The following is a 21,258-nucleotide window of genomic DNA, read 5'->3' as shown; positions in this document are numbered from 1 at the left end:
AGAGTTGATTCTGAGTGTCAACTGAGTCTTCCTGGCAGTGGGTGTTTGATCTTCAGATGTAGACATACACTTGGCTGATGTCCTAGGAATTTTAGAAGCCCAAATCAAATCAAGCAGAGTGATAAACTCTGAATTAAGGAACATGCGGATTGAAAATGGGGCTAGAGAGGCTCAAGAGTGTGTGCTGCTCCTTCAGATGAACAGGGCTCCATTGCCAGCAACCACATCAGGCAGATAGAAGCTGCCTGTATCTTCAGCTCCAGGGGTTCTAACTTCTCTGCCTCTGTGAGCACCTGCACTCATGTGCACATACCTACACACACAATCAGAAATAATAATAATAATAATAACAACAACAACAACAACAATAAATCTTGAAAAAAGAGAACACGTGGATCCCTGGCACCTTTACCATGCTCTGCGGGGCTCAGCAACCTTGCCTCATTGTGTGCATTCTTGGTTGGCCATCTTTCCAGCCCACCGTGTGCATTCGTGTTCTCTCTCAAGCTGGCACAAAGTAAGCTTGCTCCCAAAGTGGGGCTGCTCAGCGTCTTACAACTTACTGTTGCCTCAGACTTTGAGAAACAGACTTTGGCAGCTGTGAGCCTGGAGCTGGGGATGTGACTCAGTAGTGGCGTAGCTTGGTTCCAATAATGGGCCTGGATTTTAGGGCTGTTCTTTTGTTTTTCCACAAGTTAAAATTTTTTCAAGAATTATTTTTATGGCTTATAAGACAGCATGTAACATCAGTAACTTAAAATAATTCTAAAGGCACTACTTTAAATTTCCATTTTTACATAAAATGAGTTCTAGGAACAGAATTTCACGACTATTCTCTTTCTTTCCATGTATAAAGTACTATGGAACCTAAAAAGCATTAATAATTTTTTGTACTTTTTTTTTTTTTTTTTTTGTGAGACAGGATCTCATGTGGCTCAGACTATGTAGCTGAGACTGACTGTCATTTCCCAATCCTCCTGCCTCTACTTCCCAAGTTCTGGGGTTATAGGAGTATGCCACTATGCATGATTTGAAAATACTAATTAACTGCATACATATGAACCTTACTGATGAAAATAAACTGATTTTATGACATTTTGATGTAGGCTGTAAGTTTCTTCTGCGTTAATATGTATGATTTGTTTTATTATTATTTTTGCTGTGCTGGGAATCAAAGCCAGGTCTTTACACATGCAGATCATGTGCTCTACTGAGCCATCCTGTAGCCCTAGATCAATTATTGTGTGTGTGTGTGTGTGTGTGTGTGTGTGTGTGTGTGTGTGTGTGTGTAAAACTTAACCTTCAAATGTTAATCCTCAAGAAAAGACTACATTTTCCCATTCCCAACACGGTCTCACTGATGTGGGGTATGCTGACTCAGCTAGGTTGGCTGGTCAGGAAGCCCCAGGGATCTCCCTGCCTCCACCTGCTCCTCACTGATGCGATCACACATGTATACCATTACTTTTAAAAAATATATTTATTATATGTATATGGGTGTTTTGACTGAATGTATATCTGTGCACACTTTGGTGCCTGATGCCAGCGGAGATCAGAGAAGGCCTCAGATCCTCTGGAATTGGAGTTACAGATAGTTGTAAACTATCATGTGGATTGCTAATCAAACCTGGTTCTCTTGAAGAGCAGCCAGCACTCTTAGCCACTGAGCTTCCCTCCAGGCCCAACGCACCTGGCTTTTTTATGAGTACTGGGGATCAAACTCAAGTTCTCTGTTTTTGTGTTCCCTGTTTTACTGTCTCAAACATGTAGCCCAGCCTAGCATCCAACTCAATATTCTCTCCTCTACTACAATTTATGGGCCTAAGCAGGAATATCGGATACAAACACAGAAAAATTATTAGCAACTTGTAATTAAAAAACAACAACAACAACAACAACTGAAAAATGGTTATTTTTTTCATTGTATGAAAACCTGAGTACTCTTGTTTCTATCTCCCTGCAATACACATTGCAGTCTAGTAGGGTTTGCTTCCTGTACACAGTCACCTAAAAGCTTGTGTATTGATGGCTAGGTTAATGGTGTGACTGAGAGGTGGTAAGTGTTTTAGGTGTTAGGTCTACTTAGAAGGTGGGCATAAGGAGAGGTATGTCCTTGAAAAGGACACTCAGACTTCAGTAGCTTCTCTTCCTGTTTCATGACTTGGGTAGATTTCCTTTGCCACATGCCACACACCGTCTTACCATACCACAAAGCAATGGGGCCAAGTGACTAAAACTTTTGAAACTATTAGCCCAGATGAACTCTTCATCTTTTTAAGTTGTTTATCTCAGATATTTTGTTACAGTGACAAGCTAATATACCCTAAAGAGCAAAGGATAGGGCCACAGGGAACCTGTAGCCAAGAAAGCTGATCTCTGTCAGAACCTCAAGGAAGCCCCGCTTGGGGAAAGGGGCGTTTCCATCTCTCAGAAACAAGGTAAAGTAACAAGGTCTGGCAGCAAACACAGTGGAGAAGAGAGATCCAACAGTCTGTGTTACAGAGAAGCTACAGCAGAAAGGAAGAATATATAAGAAAGATGGAGAGAAGGAAAGAAGGAAGGAGGGACCAGATAGGACCAAATGGAAAAGAGACAGCAAAATTTTGGAGGCAGAAAATCGATGCTGATGAGAAGATAAAAACCAAAGAAAATGGTCCTTTTACCTTCCACAGGGGACAAGGGAATATGAAATGCTAAAAGAAAAACAAACAAAAACAAAAGTAAACCATGAAAAGTCAAATTAATGTTGCAAGAGTCAAAATAAAAATTGTACCAAGTTGGAAAATGAAAAGGTAGTGACAAAAACCAAAGTAGATCCAGAAGAGACCCTTTTTCCCACCCCTCCCTGTGTCCCCATGCTCAGTGCAGGCCCACATCACTACTCAGATTCCCACTGAAACTCAGGGTTGACAAGACTGACCATTTCTGACATATGACACATGCTGGTGAGAAATCAGTGGAAGGGCCATTAGTGTTTTATTACCAACAGTATCACAGAGCCAGAAAGTTGCTTCTGAGTTCCCAGACTAAGAGCTAAGGGGAAGCACTGGTCCCCCGGCTCTGAAACATTCACCTACCTCAGTGAGATTGTACAAGATGGGACACAGGGAGACAGCAGCAGTACTAAGAGCAAGCTACAGTCTCCAGAATTTAGGCCTTAGATTGCAGAACACAGGAAGGCCCTATACTTCCTAGGTAGGTGAAGGGCTGAGTTCTCTAGCAAAGAATGGCCAAGGCTACTGCTCTCCAAGATACTCACCACTCTGAGAAGAGCTTTTGGGCTTCCCAATGTATCTGAGGATGGGATTTCGCTTCTTGTCCTCCAAGGCATCCTTTTCTTTCTTGGAATTGCTGCTCTGCTGAGATAGGAGATATTAGTTTGGAGGTGGTTCAACACTCACACATGTCTGCTAATTACTCTTCCCCAGTTCCCAACACTGGCCCTAAGTAAATCATTGGAAGGCTGACAGGTTTGATTATATCTTAATGAACACATTCCATCTTAGTCTGGGAACTCAGAAGCAGCTGTAGCTACTGAATAGTTCTGTGGAAGAACTTCTTCCTTGGAAGATAGCACTGGTGATTTTTAGTTCCCTCTTTACTCTTTGTCTTCATCCCTGTGATTTTGTGTTTGAGACCTTTGATAAGGGCTTCGAATGGTCAGACTTGCAGAAAGGAGAGGGATGTAGCTGGAAGGCTGTGAAATGGCTTTCCTGGTCTGCCTCAGCACAGAGGACTGCTCCAGAAAAGCTACGGTCCAGGGCAGTTCTGTTACCTTCTTGGTCTTAGGGAAGAAAGGCAGCCACTTGTCCTTGTCAGGGGCAGACTGGGCCTTTTCTGCTGTGCTGGAGTGTCGTGCCTCCCGAAGACGGATCCCAGCATGGCTCATGTAGGTATTAACAGCGAAGTCCATGGGAGCACTGCGAGACAGCAGTGTTGTGAACCGGAAAGGCCGGTCAGCGTTTCTTAAAAGGCCGAAAGACCAAAACCCAGCTCAGGACAATCTCCCCACAGCACCCCATGGGGAAGAAAAGGTGGAGTTATGAGTTAACATATTCAAATTCAAGTCTGGATGATTACAAGTGACAGCAGTCAGGAGCTGGCCAAAAAAAAAAAAAAAAAAAAAAAAAAAGAGAAAAAGAGAGAGAAAGAGAAATCTAAGTAGTACTCTCTCCCTATGAAAGGATGATGGTGAGTGGATGGGAACATAGAGTCCCTAAAATATAAGGCCTGGAAGATGGGCCTGTAGCCAACCTCAGACAGACACATGAGGTTAAGGCAAGCACACAGCCTTCATCTGCCCCCATCCCTGAGAAGACAGACACATGAGGTTTAAGGCAGGCATACAGCTTTCATTTGCTCCATTCCGAAGAAGGAAGAAGAAGGAATAATAATAATAATAATAATAATAATAATGGGAACAACAGACACATGAGGTTTAAGGCAGGCATATAGCCTTCATCTGCCCCCATCCCTGAGAAGAAAGATAAAGCAAAGGGTTATCAAGATGCTTCTAATTGCCACAAACAAATGGAACTGTCCAGAGCTCTGTGCTTAAAATAAATCTATCAGCTTATAATTCAGTACAAATTATCTGCTTCCACTTTGGCTTCATGGCCCATCTCTTCCTTAACAAAGTGTGTGCAAGCAGGGAATGCAGACCCATTTTAAGCTGACAAAAAATAATAAGGCCAATATGTAAGATTAAAAGAAATGTGCCAAGAAAGAAAACGCCTTTTTCCTCTCTGCTAGTGCCACCACCACAGACTGGCTAACACCATTTCTTTGGGAGATAAAACCTCTCCACAGGGAAAGGAGTTGGAAGGGAGACTCAGGGGTATTGTGGGTAGACGTATGGCAGGTGTGACAGGTCAGGAGCTGAGGGCCAGCCTGCTACACCAAGGAACAGACCTGCACCCTACGATGGTCTCTACGCATCAAAGATCTGGACCTAAGTCCTGCATGTTCTGGTTAGTTACCTGGGAACTAAACTTATACAGACTAATGCCCTGCAATGTCACAGCCTTCTTGGGGGAGCACAAATGGAAAGCACAGGAGAACCTGGCCCTGCTTCTTCCCACCTTGAGTGTTGCCCATGAACCACACCGTGGATTTGCTCACCTCCGGTCTTCCTCATACTTGGACCTGTAATGAAAGAACAGATGATATGGACCTGTTCTAGGGGCAGAGGCTGGAAGTCCCTTCTTGGAGAAAAGAGGAAGGATGGTAGGGAGAACAAGGTCAGATTCAAGGGTCTTGGTCATAGTTCTGGAGCCTTGTGGCTCAGATGAGAGTTCGTATTTCCTCAAGTATTCAACTACCACAATGGTAATAATGACAGTAATGTTTTTCTAGTTCAAAGTGGGACACGGCAAATTCAGTCTCTATTCTCTGTTTTAGAGTATAAGGTTATCAGGAGGTTAAAAATGAAAACTGAAGCCTGACCCAAAGAAGCTTATTTTCAAAAGGCAAATGGGAAAAGCAATGAATGTTTGGGGATTGCCATGAGCCAGGCATTTTTATAATTTTTATCCACACAATAAACTTATTTAATTTTAAAACACCCACAAGAAGGCTCCCATTTTGTAAGAACAAAATATGACTTTAAAATAGAAACTACTCTAGGGTGGGTTTCTAGGATCTCCAAACAGGCACAGCCAAGTCCTACCTCCAGCCTAGAGGCACCAGTTACTGCCACCTCACTGCAGAAGGACAGGAGGTGGAGTCTGTGAAGACCATGCTTGCTGTGTGATTTCCTTTCTAGTCCAGAGTTCCTGTTCTTCCTTCTTTGTTATTCATTAGTACAGGGGATTGAACGCAGCGTCTTATACATGTTAGGCAATCACTCTAACACTGCGCTATATACTCTGCCCTTAAAATCTTTTTTTTTTTTTTTAAATCTTGATCCTCCTAATGAGTTTTATTTCAGTAGCTCAGGGAAACCTTGACTTTTGCCTCAGTCTCTCAAAGTAGCTGGGTTTATAGGCCTATTCCACTAAGCTCAGCTAATTTTTATTTTTTCAGTGAATGGAAACTTGGGCCTTGCTTGTTAGTCTTCAAATTTGTAGTTTGATCCCAAACTGTTCCCTGTGTTACCAACTGTCCTGAGTGACTGGCAGTAGCTTTGGTAAGACACTCTTGGACTCCCTCCTCTGACTTTTCTTTCATACTCCACACCCAAGTTTTAGAAAGTTCTCTTAGTGATTCTACTGCTCAGCTCCACCAAAAGCTAACCTCTGTTCACATCTTCCATGGCTATCCCTTTACCATCATTTGTGGGGATTCCTATGGATGAGACTTCTAATTGAACATCCTAGCTTTTCCATCTCTTTTGACACCCAAAGTGTAGCCTTCTGCAGCTCCAACAGTTCCTCACTTGCCAAGTGAAGACAAAAATCTTCCCCATATTATGTGATACCCCTCCTGTTACCTGGCTCCATCACATATTTTTCACTCTCCTTTTCCACACTGGTTTCATAACTGTTCCTTAAATGTTGAGCACATTCTACTTGGCTTCTTCTGTCTACAGTGCTTTCCCAGATGTCAGGGATAATTTAGTCAATCTCTTCCACTGACTAAGTACTACCTTTGCCAGGCAGTTCACCTGGACTAGGCTTTTAAAATCTGCAACCCAACCCAATCTGGTACTCCAAGCCATCTGTACCCCGTTCTGTTTCCTCCCCGAGTGCTTGTTATCATTAACATACTGCCAATCTACATAATTCTTATATACTGCTGCCTCTTCTCATCATTTCCTAATGCCCACAGAGGAAATAACCACTAGATGTGTTCATACAGTGATGTTCACGAGATACATCATACAGTGGCACACAGAGAAAACACATTTGATATCTGTCAAACTGGAAGGCTTGTGTCACTGACACTACCAAGCTCACGTAGGCTAACTTTTGTCATTTAGTATGTGAGGCCCAGAGTTCAGTCATCACTCCTGTCCTGGGATTCAAATCACAGACAACACATGGGCTGCCCATGGTGGTGCATGCCTTTAATCCCAGCACTTGGGAGGCAGAAGCAGCCGGAGTTCCAGACCAGCCTGGTCTACAAAGCAAGTCTAGGATAGCAGGGCTTGTTACATAGAGAAACAAACCTTGTGTTAAAAAACAAAATGAAACAAACAAACAAAAACCAAGAACCAAACAACAACAACAAAAAACCAAACAAACAAAAGAAAAAAAAATGGGACTTGAGGGGCTAGGGAGATGGCTCAGTGGTTAAGACCACTGGCTGCTCTTCCAGAGGACCTGAGTTTGATTCTTAACATCCACATGGTGGCTCATAACTGACTCTAACTCTAGCTATGGAGGTGGAATGTCCGACACCCTCTTCTGGCCTCTGTGAGCGCTGCACACACATGATGGCATAGACATCTGTACAGTGAAAACAACTCAAGACACATAAATTCAAAGGAACAACAAAGAAACAAAGCACTGGAGAAGCACAGTGGGAATAGCTGTGCTGAAGCTCCCAGAAAGGTGCTCTAGTTTTCTGCTGTGCTGTTCCTTAAGTCAGTTCCGACCCTCTCCTAAAGGTGCTCTGGGGGCACTGGAGTGTCAAAGCCACCAGTAAACTGCCTCAGCACAAATGCAGAAGGATCTCCTGTCTTTTGGTGAAAGAGAACACGCAAGAAGTGGAAGGTAGAAACCAGACCTACGAGACCTGCCAACCTGCCTGCTAAGTTCACAGGGAGGAGTGAAACTGAACACTCACAAGATATCTCCAAGGGCAGCTAGTTGCTTCTCTGCCATTTGGCGCTCCCGAAGAGGGTCCCCATCCAGGTCTAGCAGGTCATTTTCACCATAGAGGCTGCCCAGCCCCAGAGTACGCTTTGATCTACACCAGAGATACAAGAGGAAAACAAGTATCAGCCTGAACAGGCGTGAACTCTGGAAGCATGGGGGGGGGGGGCACACTGAGGGGCTCTGCAAACCTGTAGTCATTCATCTGTTCCTGGATCTCCAGCATGACTGCTTCCTGAGCTTCACAGAGAATACTGCGGGGGTCCTCACTGTTCCGCAGACGCAGGTCTGTAGTGGGAGACCAGAGAAGGTAGAATAGGTGGGTGATGGAGAGGAGATAATTTCTGCTAAACACCTCAAGTGGTTTTGCATCCGTGATGCCGGGTGGGAAAAAACTGGCTTTTTCACTCAGCCTGAAAGCAGAGGACAACCAACTCTGTAGAATTGGTTCTCTCCCCACCTTTATGTGGATTCTAGGAATTGAACTCAGGTTGTCAGGCTTAAGGCTGAATCATTCTGGTCCTATCAAAGGACAAAATTATTCTTTGGATGTGTAATGCTCCATGAGAAGGCACACTGAGGCCCTTTCTCACTGTGTATATTCTGAAATGTCTGCTGACATTAACATGTAGTTTTTATATATACTTATTCCTTCTATTGCTGTGACATGATTTCAAAGGCCTAAGAAAACAGAAGCTTTTCATACATCATAGAACCAAGTGGCGTACCCTTCCTGTTCTGACCTCTAGCACCACATAGGCTAGACCAAGGCCTTGGAAATGGCAACCTCATTTTATTTCTTCATTCGTTTATTTATTTGTTGAGGCAGGGTCTTGCTATGTAGCCCTGGTTGTCCTGGAACTTACTATGCAGACCAGGCTGACTTCACACTCAGGCCTGCTTGACTGACCCTGCCCCCTGAGTGCAGAGAATAAAGGCATGTGCTACTATGCCAGGCCTCTTAGTCTATTTTTGAGTAAGCTGCTTTAGGTACATGTATTTTGTCCTTCCTGTATCTTTGCCAATAACTGTTTCTTTCCAAATACAGACTGCTAGTTCCATCTTATTAAAAAAACACTACTGTGCTCAGCCTCTCAAGTTTTTTTTTTTTTGAGACAGAGTCTCATATATCCTAGACTGGCTTTAAAAACTTGCTTTGTAGCTAAGGCTGATTTTGAACTTCTGATCTTCCTGTTTCTACCTCAAAACACTATTGTAGAGGTTCTGGCTTAGTGGGTGGGATGGAGTAAGGCCTGGGAGTCCCATGGAGGGTTGGAAAAAATGAACTCAGCTCTCCTAACTGTGCCATTATCTTCCTAGAACAGGGCAATGAGCTCTGGGGTAGTATCTATTAGTGCCTGGTCCTAAGTGTGAAGTGTTTTGGAACAACCATCTATGGATTCTGCCCAGTACAGGGCAGTTACTGTGTCTCTATCTCTGGTGTTTCCTGAGAATTCAGTACAAGAAGGGCACTAAAAAGGCAACCTGATCCATGAGGCAACTTACCAATTTCAGCCTGCAACACCTCAGGGATCTTCACTCTGAGAGGCTGAAAAACAGAAAGTGGGGGCAGAAGTGAGGCTGCACACACCAAGCAGACTGGTGTGTGCAGGGGCACAAGAGAGTGTTTCCTCTCTTGTCTATACCAACCCTTCCCTCTTTCCAAGCTCTTCAACTTCGGACATGAATTCTAGGCTAGGACTTTGGGAAATCACAAATGAGTTTGCAAGACAAGTTGACAGTACACTCTGAGGGTAGCCAAGCAGTTTTTTTTTTTTTTTATCATTTTTTATTTATTACAATTTATTCACTTTGTATCTCAGCCATAGCTCTACCCTCATCTCCTCCCATGCCCCTTCCCCAGTCCACTGATAGTAGAGGACCTCCTCCCCTTCCATCTAACCTAGCCTATCAAGTCTCATCAGGACTGTCTTTCATAGTCTTCCTCTGTGTCCTGGTCAGGCTGCTCCCCCTTCAGGGGGAGGTGATCAAAGAGCCAGCACTGAGCTGATGTCAGAGGGCCAAACAGTTTTTTTGTTTTTATTCTGATGAACAGATGTAGAATGGCATGTTCCAAAACTGGACCAGTATTAAATTAGTTGCTAGACTCTCCTTTGCCTCCAAGTGGTCCCAAGAGAATAACCTTTGTTATCTGATGGGTCACTACTCCTCTCCTTTGTTATAAGTGGAAGCTCAGTATGTGTTAACTAGTCCTGCAGTTAGCATGATATTCTGGCATGTGTCCTTAAACCTCTTGCCATGGCTGGATATTGGTATGGTTTTGTGAATGATGACATAGAGTACCTGGCAGCCCTAATCTCCTTACTCAAGACCCACTCAAGGCAGTAAATACAAAACACGGAGGAAAACCAATTTCTCTAACCTCAGTAGGCCTAGTAGTCACCTGTGAGAAGAATGAAATCATTTGGAATTAGTGTAGCTGATCAGATTATAAAGTCAAGATGAAGAATGCCACCTGCAGGCAGATGCTCTGGCCAGCAGCATCCCGACACATCCTGAGAGCCCAGTTCAGATAAAGAGAGGCGCTTCCTCCCAGATACAAGTCTCTCCCTTTCTACTTCCTTAAGGAACGACAGTGACTTTGGCCCAATCTTAAAAACTTGCACTCACTCTTCTTGCCTCACTGACCCAGATTACCTGATGTTCTTGGGTCTGTTTCTTCATCCAAGGAAGGAAAGGCAGACAAGGTTTGAGGAGTAGTCAGAAGCCTTTATCTCAGTGGTTCTCACCTTCATAATGCTTGACTCTTAACACAGTTCCTCATGTCGTGCTAACTCCAACCATGACATTATCTTTGTTGCTACTTCATAACTGTATTTTCGCTACTGTTATGAATCGCAATGTAAAAATCTGCATTTTCTGGTGGTCTTAGGTGACCCCTGTGAAAGGGTCATCTACCCCAAAAGAGGTCTTGTCCCACAGGTTGAGAACCACTGCTCTATCTCTAAATATTCTAACGAGAGGTAGTGTGCATTCTATATGTGGAACTAAAGAGACATACAGAAGAGATAAAAACTTTACATTAAAAAAAAATCTTTTATTTTATGTGTATGGGTGCTTTGCCTCAGTGTATGAATGTGCAATATATGGTGCTGTGGAGGCCAGAAGAAGAGTGCTCTATCCCCAGGAACTGAAGTTACAGATGGTTGTAAGCCACCATGTGGGTGCTGAGACTCAAAGCTGGATTCTCTGGAAAAGTAGCATGTGCTCTTAGCCACTGAACCATCTTTCCAGCCCAAGGGGGAGACAAAACTTTGAGAGACAGGAACAGAATCCAGAAATCCTAACCTCTCAGAGGCCAAAGGTCTTTAAAAACCCATCTCTATCTTTCCGGGGTTGACAACCTCCCTATGAAAACATGCCTCTCACAAAGGCTCTCCCTCATCTTCTCAGAAGAAAAACAAGAAACAGCGCCTGGTACAGAGCCCTGATTCCTACTTTATGGATGTGAACTGCCCAGGATACTACTAAATCCCTGTGGTCTTAGCCATGCACAAACTTGTGTGTTGGTCACCCAAGAAGGAAAAAGGAAAAGAAAAGCTGACAGGAGAATGCTTCTCCAGGAGACAGCACTGAAAGAACTTGATTCAAGATAAGGTGCCATTCCAGTGTACATTTTACACACACACACACACACACACACACACACACACACACACACACACACACACGTCTCTATTTGGCATGGTTATTTTGTTTGCTTTTCCTCTGTTTTTGGTATAGAGTATGGAACTGTAATCTAACTTATGATGACCTTACCGCATTTTTCTCTAAGAAAATATTCCAGATGTCTTTCCCCAAACTCCGGGAATCTTTGGGATTTGTCTGTTGATAAACTTCTGAACACAAATAAAAAAGCTAGAATGAGAGAGAAACTGGGTTAGAAACTGGGTGGTTGAATTTACTAGGGGTGGTTCCTACTGCCATCTAGGGGTGGAGTCTAGTAAGAGGCCAAATATCCCCAAATTAAGATCACCTCCCATAAGGAAGACTTTTCAGTCTAAACTATCAACAATATAAGGCTGACAAGCTTAAGCAATCTCAGTCTCCCTCCCATGAACATATTTCAGGTTCATCATTCCTCTACTGTGTCTTCTTTCACACTTGACATTTTTAGTGGTGTCTTCACTTGTTTATATTCCTGAAGGGCTTTTATTTTGTTTCTCTTGGTGATGTGTGACTTTTTTCAGGAACCTTCTGAGACATCAGCATTTGGGACTAAAGAAACAGGCATTCAATGAATTTCACCTGAGCAAATCAATGTTTGTTCTGGCCTCTAATTGTAGTATTTCCAGAAACAAAATAAAACAAAACCAAAACCAAAATAACAACAAAACCCAGCAACTCGTTGGTTGGGTGAGAGAGAGGCTTACTTTGAAGAATGGAACAATGACCTTCCTCTACCATCACACCTTGTTGCTATGCAGGTAAGAGGAAAAAGGGGGTGTAAGGGAGTGGCCCTGTGCAACACCTTGGGGCACTGTGTTCTTCATTCACATTCTCATATGCCCCCTTTTTGAGATAGGGTCTCATTGTGTACCCCCTGAATTCAGAGACCCCCTGCCTTTGCTTCCTGAGTGCTAGGATTAAAGGCAGGAGCCATCAGCCAGCCCTACAGGTATTCCTTAAGCCATCACCTTAGATAGAAGCTTCTTTAGTGCTTTGCCCCTAGCAACAAAAATCTTTAGCAACACCATAACTCTGTAAGGGTGATTCTCTCAACTCCTCAATTTGTATCCACTTTCACTTAAAAAACTCTGATGACTTCCTAGACTGACAGAGAATAACAGTCCTCCTTGCCTAGATCTTGGGTTACATATGGTTAGCTGCATCCCTTTGGCTACAAGTATGGTTAGCCAAATAATGGAACGGGTGCCATCTTCTCTTCTGTTTTGTCTCTGTCCTTGAGACACCTGACTCTGCCCATAGATATGACATTAAAAGATGAACACATAGAAAGACCAAGCATAGTGGTCAGAGATTCTCTGTGCTGAGCACAAAGAGTACTCCAAAAAGACTGACACTTCTCACTTACCAGGGGGCCAGGGTCTGCCTGAGAGAATATGTAACGTAGAAAAACTGCCAGGTAAGCTGGATGTGACTTAAGTTTTTCAAGATCTTGGAAGATGATGTCACTCTGGAAGGCAGAAAAATGAGAATGGCTGGGAGGCACAGAGACAGGAGACAGAAGGCACACTTTACTCTCATGCTCTCTACCTTCTAGGCCCTGTTAGCTAAGCGTCCTTCCCTATAGGATCCTTTCAAAGCTGATGCCAATTAAATGTTTCCAGTCAAGGGCAGTGTGGTTAAAGCAAGAAAGGAGGGTAAAAGGAGTAAGCCAGAAAACTTACCTCATTGCTGAAACAACCCGGGTCATAATCTTCCTCTGGGCCAATTATCAGAGGCTTTGGGCCTTGATCTACACTCTGGAGGAAAGAGTTGAGAGATTACTGGAGACATGATTCAACTTCCTCCTTAGCACCTGTTCAGCAGCCAAACTCTACAAAGGCCATATGGGTCTTACTAGCACCACAAGGTTCAGCAGAGATGTAACGGTTTCCACTTACAGAAAGCCAACTGCTTCTGGGTGGGGCAGCACCCAGCAGAGCAGCCTCGCACATGACACAGGAAGACGGGGAAATAGGAAAGATGTTCTCTTTCTGTTTACAAAAGATGAGGAGTGAGTGTCCTTTAACAAAGTAAAAGCTGACAACACCTAATGGGACCACTGGGTTGAAGACTTGTGTTTTCCTAAACAGACCACCAAATCACCACTGTTGTCACTCAACACAGTGTCCAAATCTAATATGGCAATTACCACAGTGCTGCAGAGTAGTGTGGACCAGTAAGTATGTGGATTAGGAACCTTCAGAGAAACCAGAGCAGCAGATCTGCCTCTCCCTCAATGAGACAGGATGGGGCTGATCTTCCTCAAGCACCAACATGCATTATTCCCTTGTCTGCTTAACAATAAAGTATTTATCCTAACTGACATACCAGTAATGACACAACACTACATGAACTTTTCAAATGTGTTATGGGTCATGTTCTTCTAAAGGTTTCCTGAGATACCAAAGGTTTTTTCTTTCTTTCTTTCTTGTTTTTTTTGTTTGTTTGTTTGTTTGTTTTATGTCTTTTTTCCTTTTTCTGAGACAGAGTCTCACTATGTAGCACTGGCAAGCCTAGATCCCACTAAGTAAATCAGGCTGGCCCCAAACTCACAAGATCCACCTGTCTCTGCCTCCCAAACATTGAAATTATCAAAGATTTTCTAGTGACTACATTTCCCTATTTTTAGTGACCCTCTAAGAAAGATTTTGCTTCTGGAACCTACCTAATTTACTCATGCAATTTCTCAAAGAGCTCTCCCTAATGCTTCTTTATCTTGTTTCTCTGGACAGTCACTCACCTCTAAGCCTAGATGACTTGAGAGACCTTGAAAGTATTAAAGATAATGAAAGAGGGAGGCCCCAAGAGTCACACACACATTCAAAGCCACAGAGTTAGGCTCGCAAATTATTATTTGTGCTTCTCAAATATACTCCAAAACCATCCAATCTTGTAACATCAGTTTTTGAAGTCCATGCTATCTATATCCCCAGAATCTCTGGCCCAGACATCAAAAAATCCCTAGCTTTTAGCTGTTTGGAGAGATTTTTTTCCCCCCAATGGTGAAATTAAAAAAAAAAAAAAGATTTATTTATTATGTATACAATGTTCTGCCTGCATTTATGCCTGCATGCTAGAAGAGGGCACCAAATCTCATTACAGATGGTTATGAGCCACCATGTAATTGCTGGGAATTGAACTCAGGACCTCTGGAAAAGCAGCCAGTGCTTTCTAAACCATCTCTCCAGGCCTGGGGAGAATTTTAAAGAAATAATTTTATTTTAGAAATGTTTTTGTACAAATATTGAATGCTGAGCATACTCCCCACTTCATCCTGTCCTATCTAGTGCCTTTTCTTCCTGTTAGTCCCCTTTGTCTCTGGGGATAGTTATGGCATATATATATAAAACACATGATGCTACCTGGAAGAGACACTATCGAACCCATCAGGTTGGCTGTAAGTTCTAGTGTACTCTAGATTTCCAGCTTCCCTGACCTGTCACTCATGCTACGGTTGGCTTTTGGTGATGCCTCTGTCTTTAGATATTTCTGCTCCTGTAACTAACTCCTCACCCAAACTTGTATCAAGTTCCCAATTTGGACTCTGGTGGTATCCATACTTTAGTCTGTCATTAGTTCACTGTTTGCAGTGAGTAGATGTTTGTTCAGATTGTCACTCCACACTCCCACAGAAGACCTATTTTTAGTTCTGAGAAATCTTCATATTTATTTTAACAGTGGCTAGGACTAGTTTATATTACCACCAGCAATATATAAGAGTTCTCTGTAATCTACATCCTCACCAGCTTTTGTTGTGTTTTCTTAGTGACTACCATTCTGAATGGGATAAGATGGATCTCAATATAAGGCATTTCCCTCATGGCTAGTGAAATTGAACATCTTTTCATGTTTATTGATCATTTGTATTTCATATTTTCAGAACTGTTTATTCTTGCTTTTTTTAAAGTTTTTGTATATTCTAGTATTTTTTCAATTAAATTTTATTTTATTTTTACTTATGTATGTGTAACTCTAGTTCCAAGGGATTTAATGCCCTCTTCTGGCCTCCAAGGGCACCAAGTATGTATATTTCAGACATATACACAGGTAAAACACTCGTATACACAGATAAACAAAATCTTGAAAAATAAAACCCCTCCCATTATAAAATCTATCTTCTTTCTTTCCTTCCTTCCTTTCTTTTTTTTTTTTGAGATAGGGTCTCTCTATACAGCTCTGGCTGTCCTGGAACTATCTATTTACAGTAGACTGGCCTCCAACAGGTGAAATGATATTTGGTAAGGCTGGAATCAATTTAGGTGTTACCTAGACGTGACATTAAAGAGCAGTGAGTCAAACTGTCAAGAGTTAATTTCAGTTCCCATTTAATCCCTTTGACTAATCCAAATAGTTACAGCCTGCTGTTAGTCTATCTTTATACCTTTACAAAAAGAAATTTCACCTCAAACTTAATTACAAGCAAAAGAATCTAGCTAGAGTAAAAATATGATAATATATAAAATTTATACACTGATGATAAATTTTAATTTTATGTGTTTTTATTAATTTTGTTTTATTTATTTTCATTTTATGTGTATGGGTCTATGTACCATGTGCATGCAGTACCTGTGGAGGCCAGAAGAGAGTGGCAGATCCTCTGAAACTGGAGTTACAGATAGTTGTCCTGGCTAGTTTTATGTCAACTTGACACAAGCCAGAGCCATCTGAAAGGAGGGAACCTCAATTGAGAAAATGTCTCCATAAAACCCAGCTGTTGGGCATTTTCTTAATTAGTGACTGATTGGGGAGGGCACAGACCATTGTGGGTGGAGCCATCCCTGGGTTGTTGGTCCTGGGTTCTATAAGAAAGCAGGCTGAGCAAGCCAGTAACAAGGAACCATCCATGGCCTTTGCATCAACTTCTGTCCTAAGGTTCCTGCCCTGCTTGAGCTCCTGTCCTGATCCCTTGATGATGAAGTGTGATGTAGAAGTGTAAGTCAAACAAACCCCCAAGTTGTTTTTTGGTTGTGGTGCTTCATCACAGAAATGGTAACCCTAACTAAGAAAGTTGTGAGCTGTCATGTGGATGTTGGGAATCCAATTTGGATCTTCTAGAAGAACAGCCAGTGCATCTTTCCAGCTGATTTTTTTTAAATAATACAAGATATATTCACATAGTGTGGAACTGAAATGGTAGCAAAGGGTAACTGAATTTAAAGTCTCTCAACTGTTCTGAGGCTCCTTGAAGATGACAACCATCAGCTTCTCATGAGTTCATGCTGAGAAAGCTCATGAAGGAAGCATCTTTTCAAACATAAGTGGGAGCTTTCTTTCCCCACTGTTCTGTATCTTCTAGGTAAGTCTTTACAAAATCATTTCTAAACATGTATGCTGCCTTTCTTAAACTTACCTTGCATTTAGAGTGTGTGATACTGATTTTAATTTGTAGTAGTGACAAATATCCTTTAAAATGAATTTAAATTTAAGAAAGTAAACTTAGCCAGGCATGGTGGTGCCTTTAATCCCAGCACCCCAGAGGCAAAGACAGGCAAATCTCTGTGTATTCAAGTTCAGCCTGGTCTACACAATTAGTTATGCTATACAGTGAGACACTGTCAAGAAAGAAAAGTAAGAAAAGAAAGGAAAGAAAGAAAAGAGAAAGAAGGAAGGAAGGAAGGAAGGAAGGAAGGAAGGAAGGAAGGAAGGAAAGAAAGAAAGAAAGAAAGAAAGAAAGAAAGAAAGAAAGAAAGAAGCAAGCTTGAAGGATATACTAAATAACATTTGCAACTGGAATGTGGGTTTGGAAAAAAAATCAGTGCAGTGGTGAATTTTATGGAATCCTGTTTTAGTGCGCCAGTATCTTATTAGCCTCTACCTGCACTAAGCCTGGAAAGCCCACCTATAGCTACACAGTCCAGGTTCTTTGCAGGACTTTGCTTTGAGCCAAAATCTGTTCTTCCTGAGATCTTCCCTGGACCTAGTGCCACCTCTGAGAGGGGCTTTCAAGTTACATTTGGCAGTCTTTGGGCAGTAGTGAAGAGCCCGAGGAAAAACGTGGGAAGGTAGCTTGACAAAGAAAGATCTCAAGCATGCTGGACTTTTGTTTGTTTTCTGTATTAGGATTCCAATAATGAGGCTTATTGCTTATTTAATACACAAAGTGGTTTCATTATGACATTTTCATACATCTACATCACTATATATTGATCTTATTTATTCTCTTGCCTCCAGTTTTGGTTGAAACAAAGCTTTGCTAAGGGAATATAAGCATTCTGAACAGTTGATACTTAGTCTATCAACATTTAAAGGGGTCCATCCATTTTCCCTTAATTGTGTTCTGATGGATACAGAAACCAGGTCTGACTTCCTTACTTTTTCATTCACACCATACTTGTTCTTCTCTATTTGTTCTGTAGGTGATTATTGCAAATTGCATTTGTAGGTTGTCAGAACAGAGTTTCCTCTGATTATTCAAGTTTATACACTGTAACAACCTAGCCTAAAACCTAGCTGTGAGAGGAGAAGGGCAAACAGAGTGGTTCCCATCTCTCACCTGGTCGTTGTGTGGGAGCACCAGTGCATCTGAGCCCTGTCGCCTGTGGTGCTGGGTCACTCTGGCCACGACTACAGGGGAGGTTTGAGGACTGTCTAGTCCAGGATCTGACAAAACTGAGTTCCGATTGATCAACGACTAGAAGAAGAGAACTCTGTGAGAAGGACTCTCATCCAGACAACTCTCTGGGGTCAAATTGCTCTATAACAACAGCTGTGTGGACACCCACCACAGCCGTGGTTATGTATTATTCCATTTAACCTTCTAACAGCACTCTAACATCTAACATCACCACTCGATCCACTTTTCACACGTTTCAACCAGGCCTCAGGAAGGTCATGAGACTTACTGATGGTCAAAGAGCTTGTAGTATATATTCAACCCAGGAAATCTAAGTCAGAGTTCACACACTTCACTGCCAAGTGTATCACCTCTTATGTAGTAAACTATATAGGTTACTGAGGCTCATGCTACGTCCCACCACTTTCTTGGTAACTTTGGTAACTTTCCCATCATCTTTTCACCAATAGTCAGGGACAGTCAGAAAAAAAAATTTCCAAATGTTACCAAAATTAAAATGTCAGTATGTTCTAAAAACTTATTTCCATGTTTAATAAGTCTGACTAAATAGATTTCTTTACTATTCTCAGCATTCTTTCACTCATTTTATTCCTTAATACTTTTTTCATTAATTAATTTATTTAATCACTTTACAGCCCGATTGAAGCCCCTCCCTCCTTTCCTCCCAGTTCCACCCTCACAACCCCTTCCCTTCCCCTTCTCCTCGGAGAAGGGGAGGCCTCCCATGGGTACCAACCCACCCTGGCATATCAAGTTGCAGAGGACTAAGCCCATCCTCTTCCACTGAGACTAGATAAGGCAGCCCAGATAGTGGAAAGGGAGGCAACAGAGTTAGGGAACCCACATCATGACCAAGTTGCACATCTGCTCCATGTGTGTACGGGGCCAAGGTTATTTTAATATTGTTAATCTTATATGCCAACTAAGAGCACCTTGAAGAAATATAACCTTTAAGGTAAAAAAAAAAATCTAAAAAAAATTTTTGACTAAAGTAAAAAAAAAAAGATGTGCAACAAAGAGAGTAAACATCACATTTGACTCGGTGGGGTTCACTAACACTGCCTACCTTTTCACCCTACATTTTACACAACAGAGCCAGTCAATTTTGATAAAATATGAGCCACATGTGATGACTCCGGCAGTAGGATGCATGTCAAACCCACTCAGATCTCGAACACAGTGATTACATCCATAGAACTAAAATTGTGGAGAAGGTACCCAGGTGATGAGGCAGGCCCTTCAGTGGTCAATGAGCAGCAGTGCTGTCCAGGGCCCAGGGGTGGGACACTGAGTGTATACATTTTAAATGGGCCTTGTGCCTACTGGCACTCACCTCACTGATAGAGGGAAAGCGTTCTGTCCCAGAGTCCAAGCCACTGTCTGCCTCCTGGGAATCCAGAGAGAGGCGGCCTGAGAAGAAAACAAGTCAGATAGTTTTAGAGAGAAAAAAAAAAATCTCAGGCCCTAAAGAGTAGCCTTTATTCTGGGCACTAGGCAGGAAGGGGAAGCTGTCATCTTCCCTTCTTTTGCCAGCTGTCCTTCAACTCTTCTATCTCAGGTTCTTCTGGCACACTGGTCTTTTACTTTCTCCATATCTAGCTTTTGCCTACTTCTGTATATGGGGACAGAACATGCCACCACCTAAAATAAAACCGTGTTATCCACTTCAGCTTATTCCTAACCCTCTTCTGGTCACCATTCCTCTTCATGAGAATTTGTTGAGCTTCTAAGTGCCACATGCTGCTGTCTGGACCTGTCATCTTGGTAGCTACTTGGCCATTGCTTATTTTTACACATCTGACTGCCTTGTGTACTGGTATCTCTTTTCCTCATTATTCTAGAACCTGCCGCATTTGGCGAGACCACCACAGAAGAAGCCTCATACATGGGGATTTACCTTCAGATGTTCTCTGGCTGTTGTCACCATAGAGTGGAAGTACGTCCTAAAAAGGAAAAGACCAATGGGTGGGAAAATATTCTGATCCTCTTCCACTCCTGTTCCTTTTCCCCACCAGAGCCATGCTTGCTTTTGTAACAAGTGGTCACATCTGCTTTACTGCCTAGGAAATACCCAGCCAGAAGGGATGCTCTTTCAGGTGTGTAGTAGGAGAAGGTGGTGACCCCTAATGGAGGGAAAGGAGCCTGACCATTACTGTAAAACTGAACAAAAAGTCTCCCTTCCCTTAACACCCTGGACTTCAAAGCCCTTATTGTCTTATTTGAGTTAGATACAGGAAAGGATTTTCTAACCATCAAAGAATACAATGCTACTAAGCCTGTGCTGAGGAAAGATGTTAAACACTGTGTCTCTGGGGGGAGCACTAGTACTGTGCTCTATTCTGCACAAAGGACTTTCTCAACTGCAATCAGTTTTTCAGCAACTAGGCAAAAGAAGCCATTCCCAAGTTACAAACGAGGAGCCAAAAAGCAGCTCAGGTGTTCAGTAATCTTCCTAACCCAAGGCTAGAGCCCAAATATCCTGATTCTCAGCCCAGACTCTCAGAATTCATGACACACACACACAGACACACACACACAATGTCAGCGGCATACTTTAATTCTGGTAATACCCTACTAGGTAGTTTCTGTTGTGTCCTTCTTCTATAAGTGAGAAAACAAAGAGAGGTTCTTAGTGGTTAAGTTTACTTGGCCATGAGTCTGAAGGTTGAGGGATTTTGATTACCAGCTCTACTTTCAAGAGCTGGTAATCAAAACTAGATGATCTAAGCCCATAATCCAAGCCATCCACCATGATATGAAAGTTCCTTCAGAAAGTGAATTTTAAAGTTTATTTACCTATGTTTTTACCAAATTCTGAACAGGTATCTTAAAAAAAGAAAACAGAATTCCTTAAACAAATTAAAAATTTTAATTACATGTATACGGGTATTTTGCATGCATGGATGTATTTGTACCATTTGTGCACAATGCCCATGGAGGCCAGAGGAGAGACTGTATCTGCTGGATGTGGAGTTATAGATGGCTGTAAGCTACCATGTGGGTTCTGGAAAATGAACCTGGGTCCTCTGGAAGAACAGTCAGTGCTCTTAACTGCTGACCTACCTCTCCAGCTCTACCTTAAACAATTTCTATGGGTTTGGGAAAATAGTGTTCTAAGATCCATAATTTCCTAAGGCTAGTCCTTAGAAGAAAGATTACTCAGAGTAAAGTTCTGATGAGGACAGATAAAAAATGTCCTCCTATATGGCATTGTCTACAAAGCACATATAACCTGTT

At 42.3% G+C, this 21,258-nt stretch overlaps 1 protein-coding gene across 18 annotated transcripts in view; it reads right to left on the bottom strand.

Annotated features, from left to right (window-relative positions):
• Arhgef11 (Rho guanine nucleotide exchange factor 11) overlaps positions 1-21,258 on the bottom strand; it is a 113,546-nt gene that overhangs the window by 25,469 nt on the left and 66,819 nt on the right. For 11 of the 18 annotated variants that reach the window (XR_009590142.1, XR_009590143.1, XR_009590144.1 and 8 more), the window contains 13 exons: positions 19,919-19,964; positions 19,355-19,431; positions 17,941-18,078; positions 13,130-13,204; positions 12,814-12,915; positions 11,538-11,636; positions 9,264-9,306; positions 7,949-8,045; positions 7,729-7,851; positions 5,122-5,145; positions 3,776-3,920; positions 3,260-3,359; positions 2,664-2,693 (listed from right to left, as the gene is read on the bottom strand). Coding sequence is in view for 14 of the 18 variants with exons in the window: in XM_060378549.1 (XP_060234532.1) it covers positions 2,664-2,693; positions 3,260-3,359; positions 3,776-3,920; positions 5,122-5,145; positions 7,729-7,851; positions 7,949-8,045; positions 9,264-9,306; positions 11,538-11,636; positions 12,814-12,915; positions 13,130-13,204; positions 17,941-18,078; positions 19,355-19,431; positions 19,919-19,964 (1,099 nt within the window). In the remaining 4 variants the exon portion in view is untranslated. The remainder of the gene's footprint in view (positions 1-2,663; positions 2,694-3,259; positions 3,360-3,775; positions 3,921-5,121; positions 5,146-7,728; positions 7,852-7,948; positions 8,046-9,263; positions 9,307-11,537; positions 11,637-12,813; positions 12,916-13,129; positions 13,205-17,940; positions 18,079-19,354; positions 19,432-19,918; positions 19,965-21,258) is intronic. The other 7 variants (XM_060378545.1, XM_060378552.1, XM_060378547.1 and 4 more) reach the window with 4 other exon arrangements.

Source organism: Meriones unguiculatus, chromosome 2 (genome assembly GCF_030254825.1).
Source record: "Meriones unguiculatus strain TT.TT164.6M chromosome 2, Bangor_MerUng_6.1, whole genome shotgun sequence".
In the NCBI taxonomy this organism is placed as follows: Eukaryota; Metazoa; Chordata; class Mammalia; order Rodentia; family Muridae; genus Meriones; species Meriones unguiculatus.
This window is presented reverse-complemented; position numbering and strand designations above follow the sequence as displayed.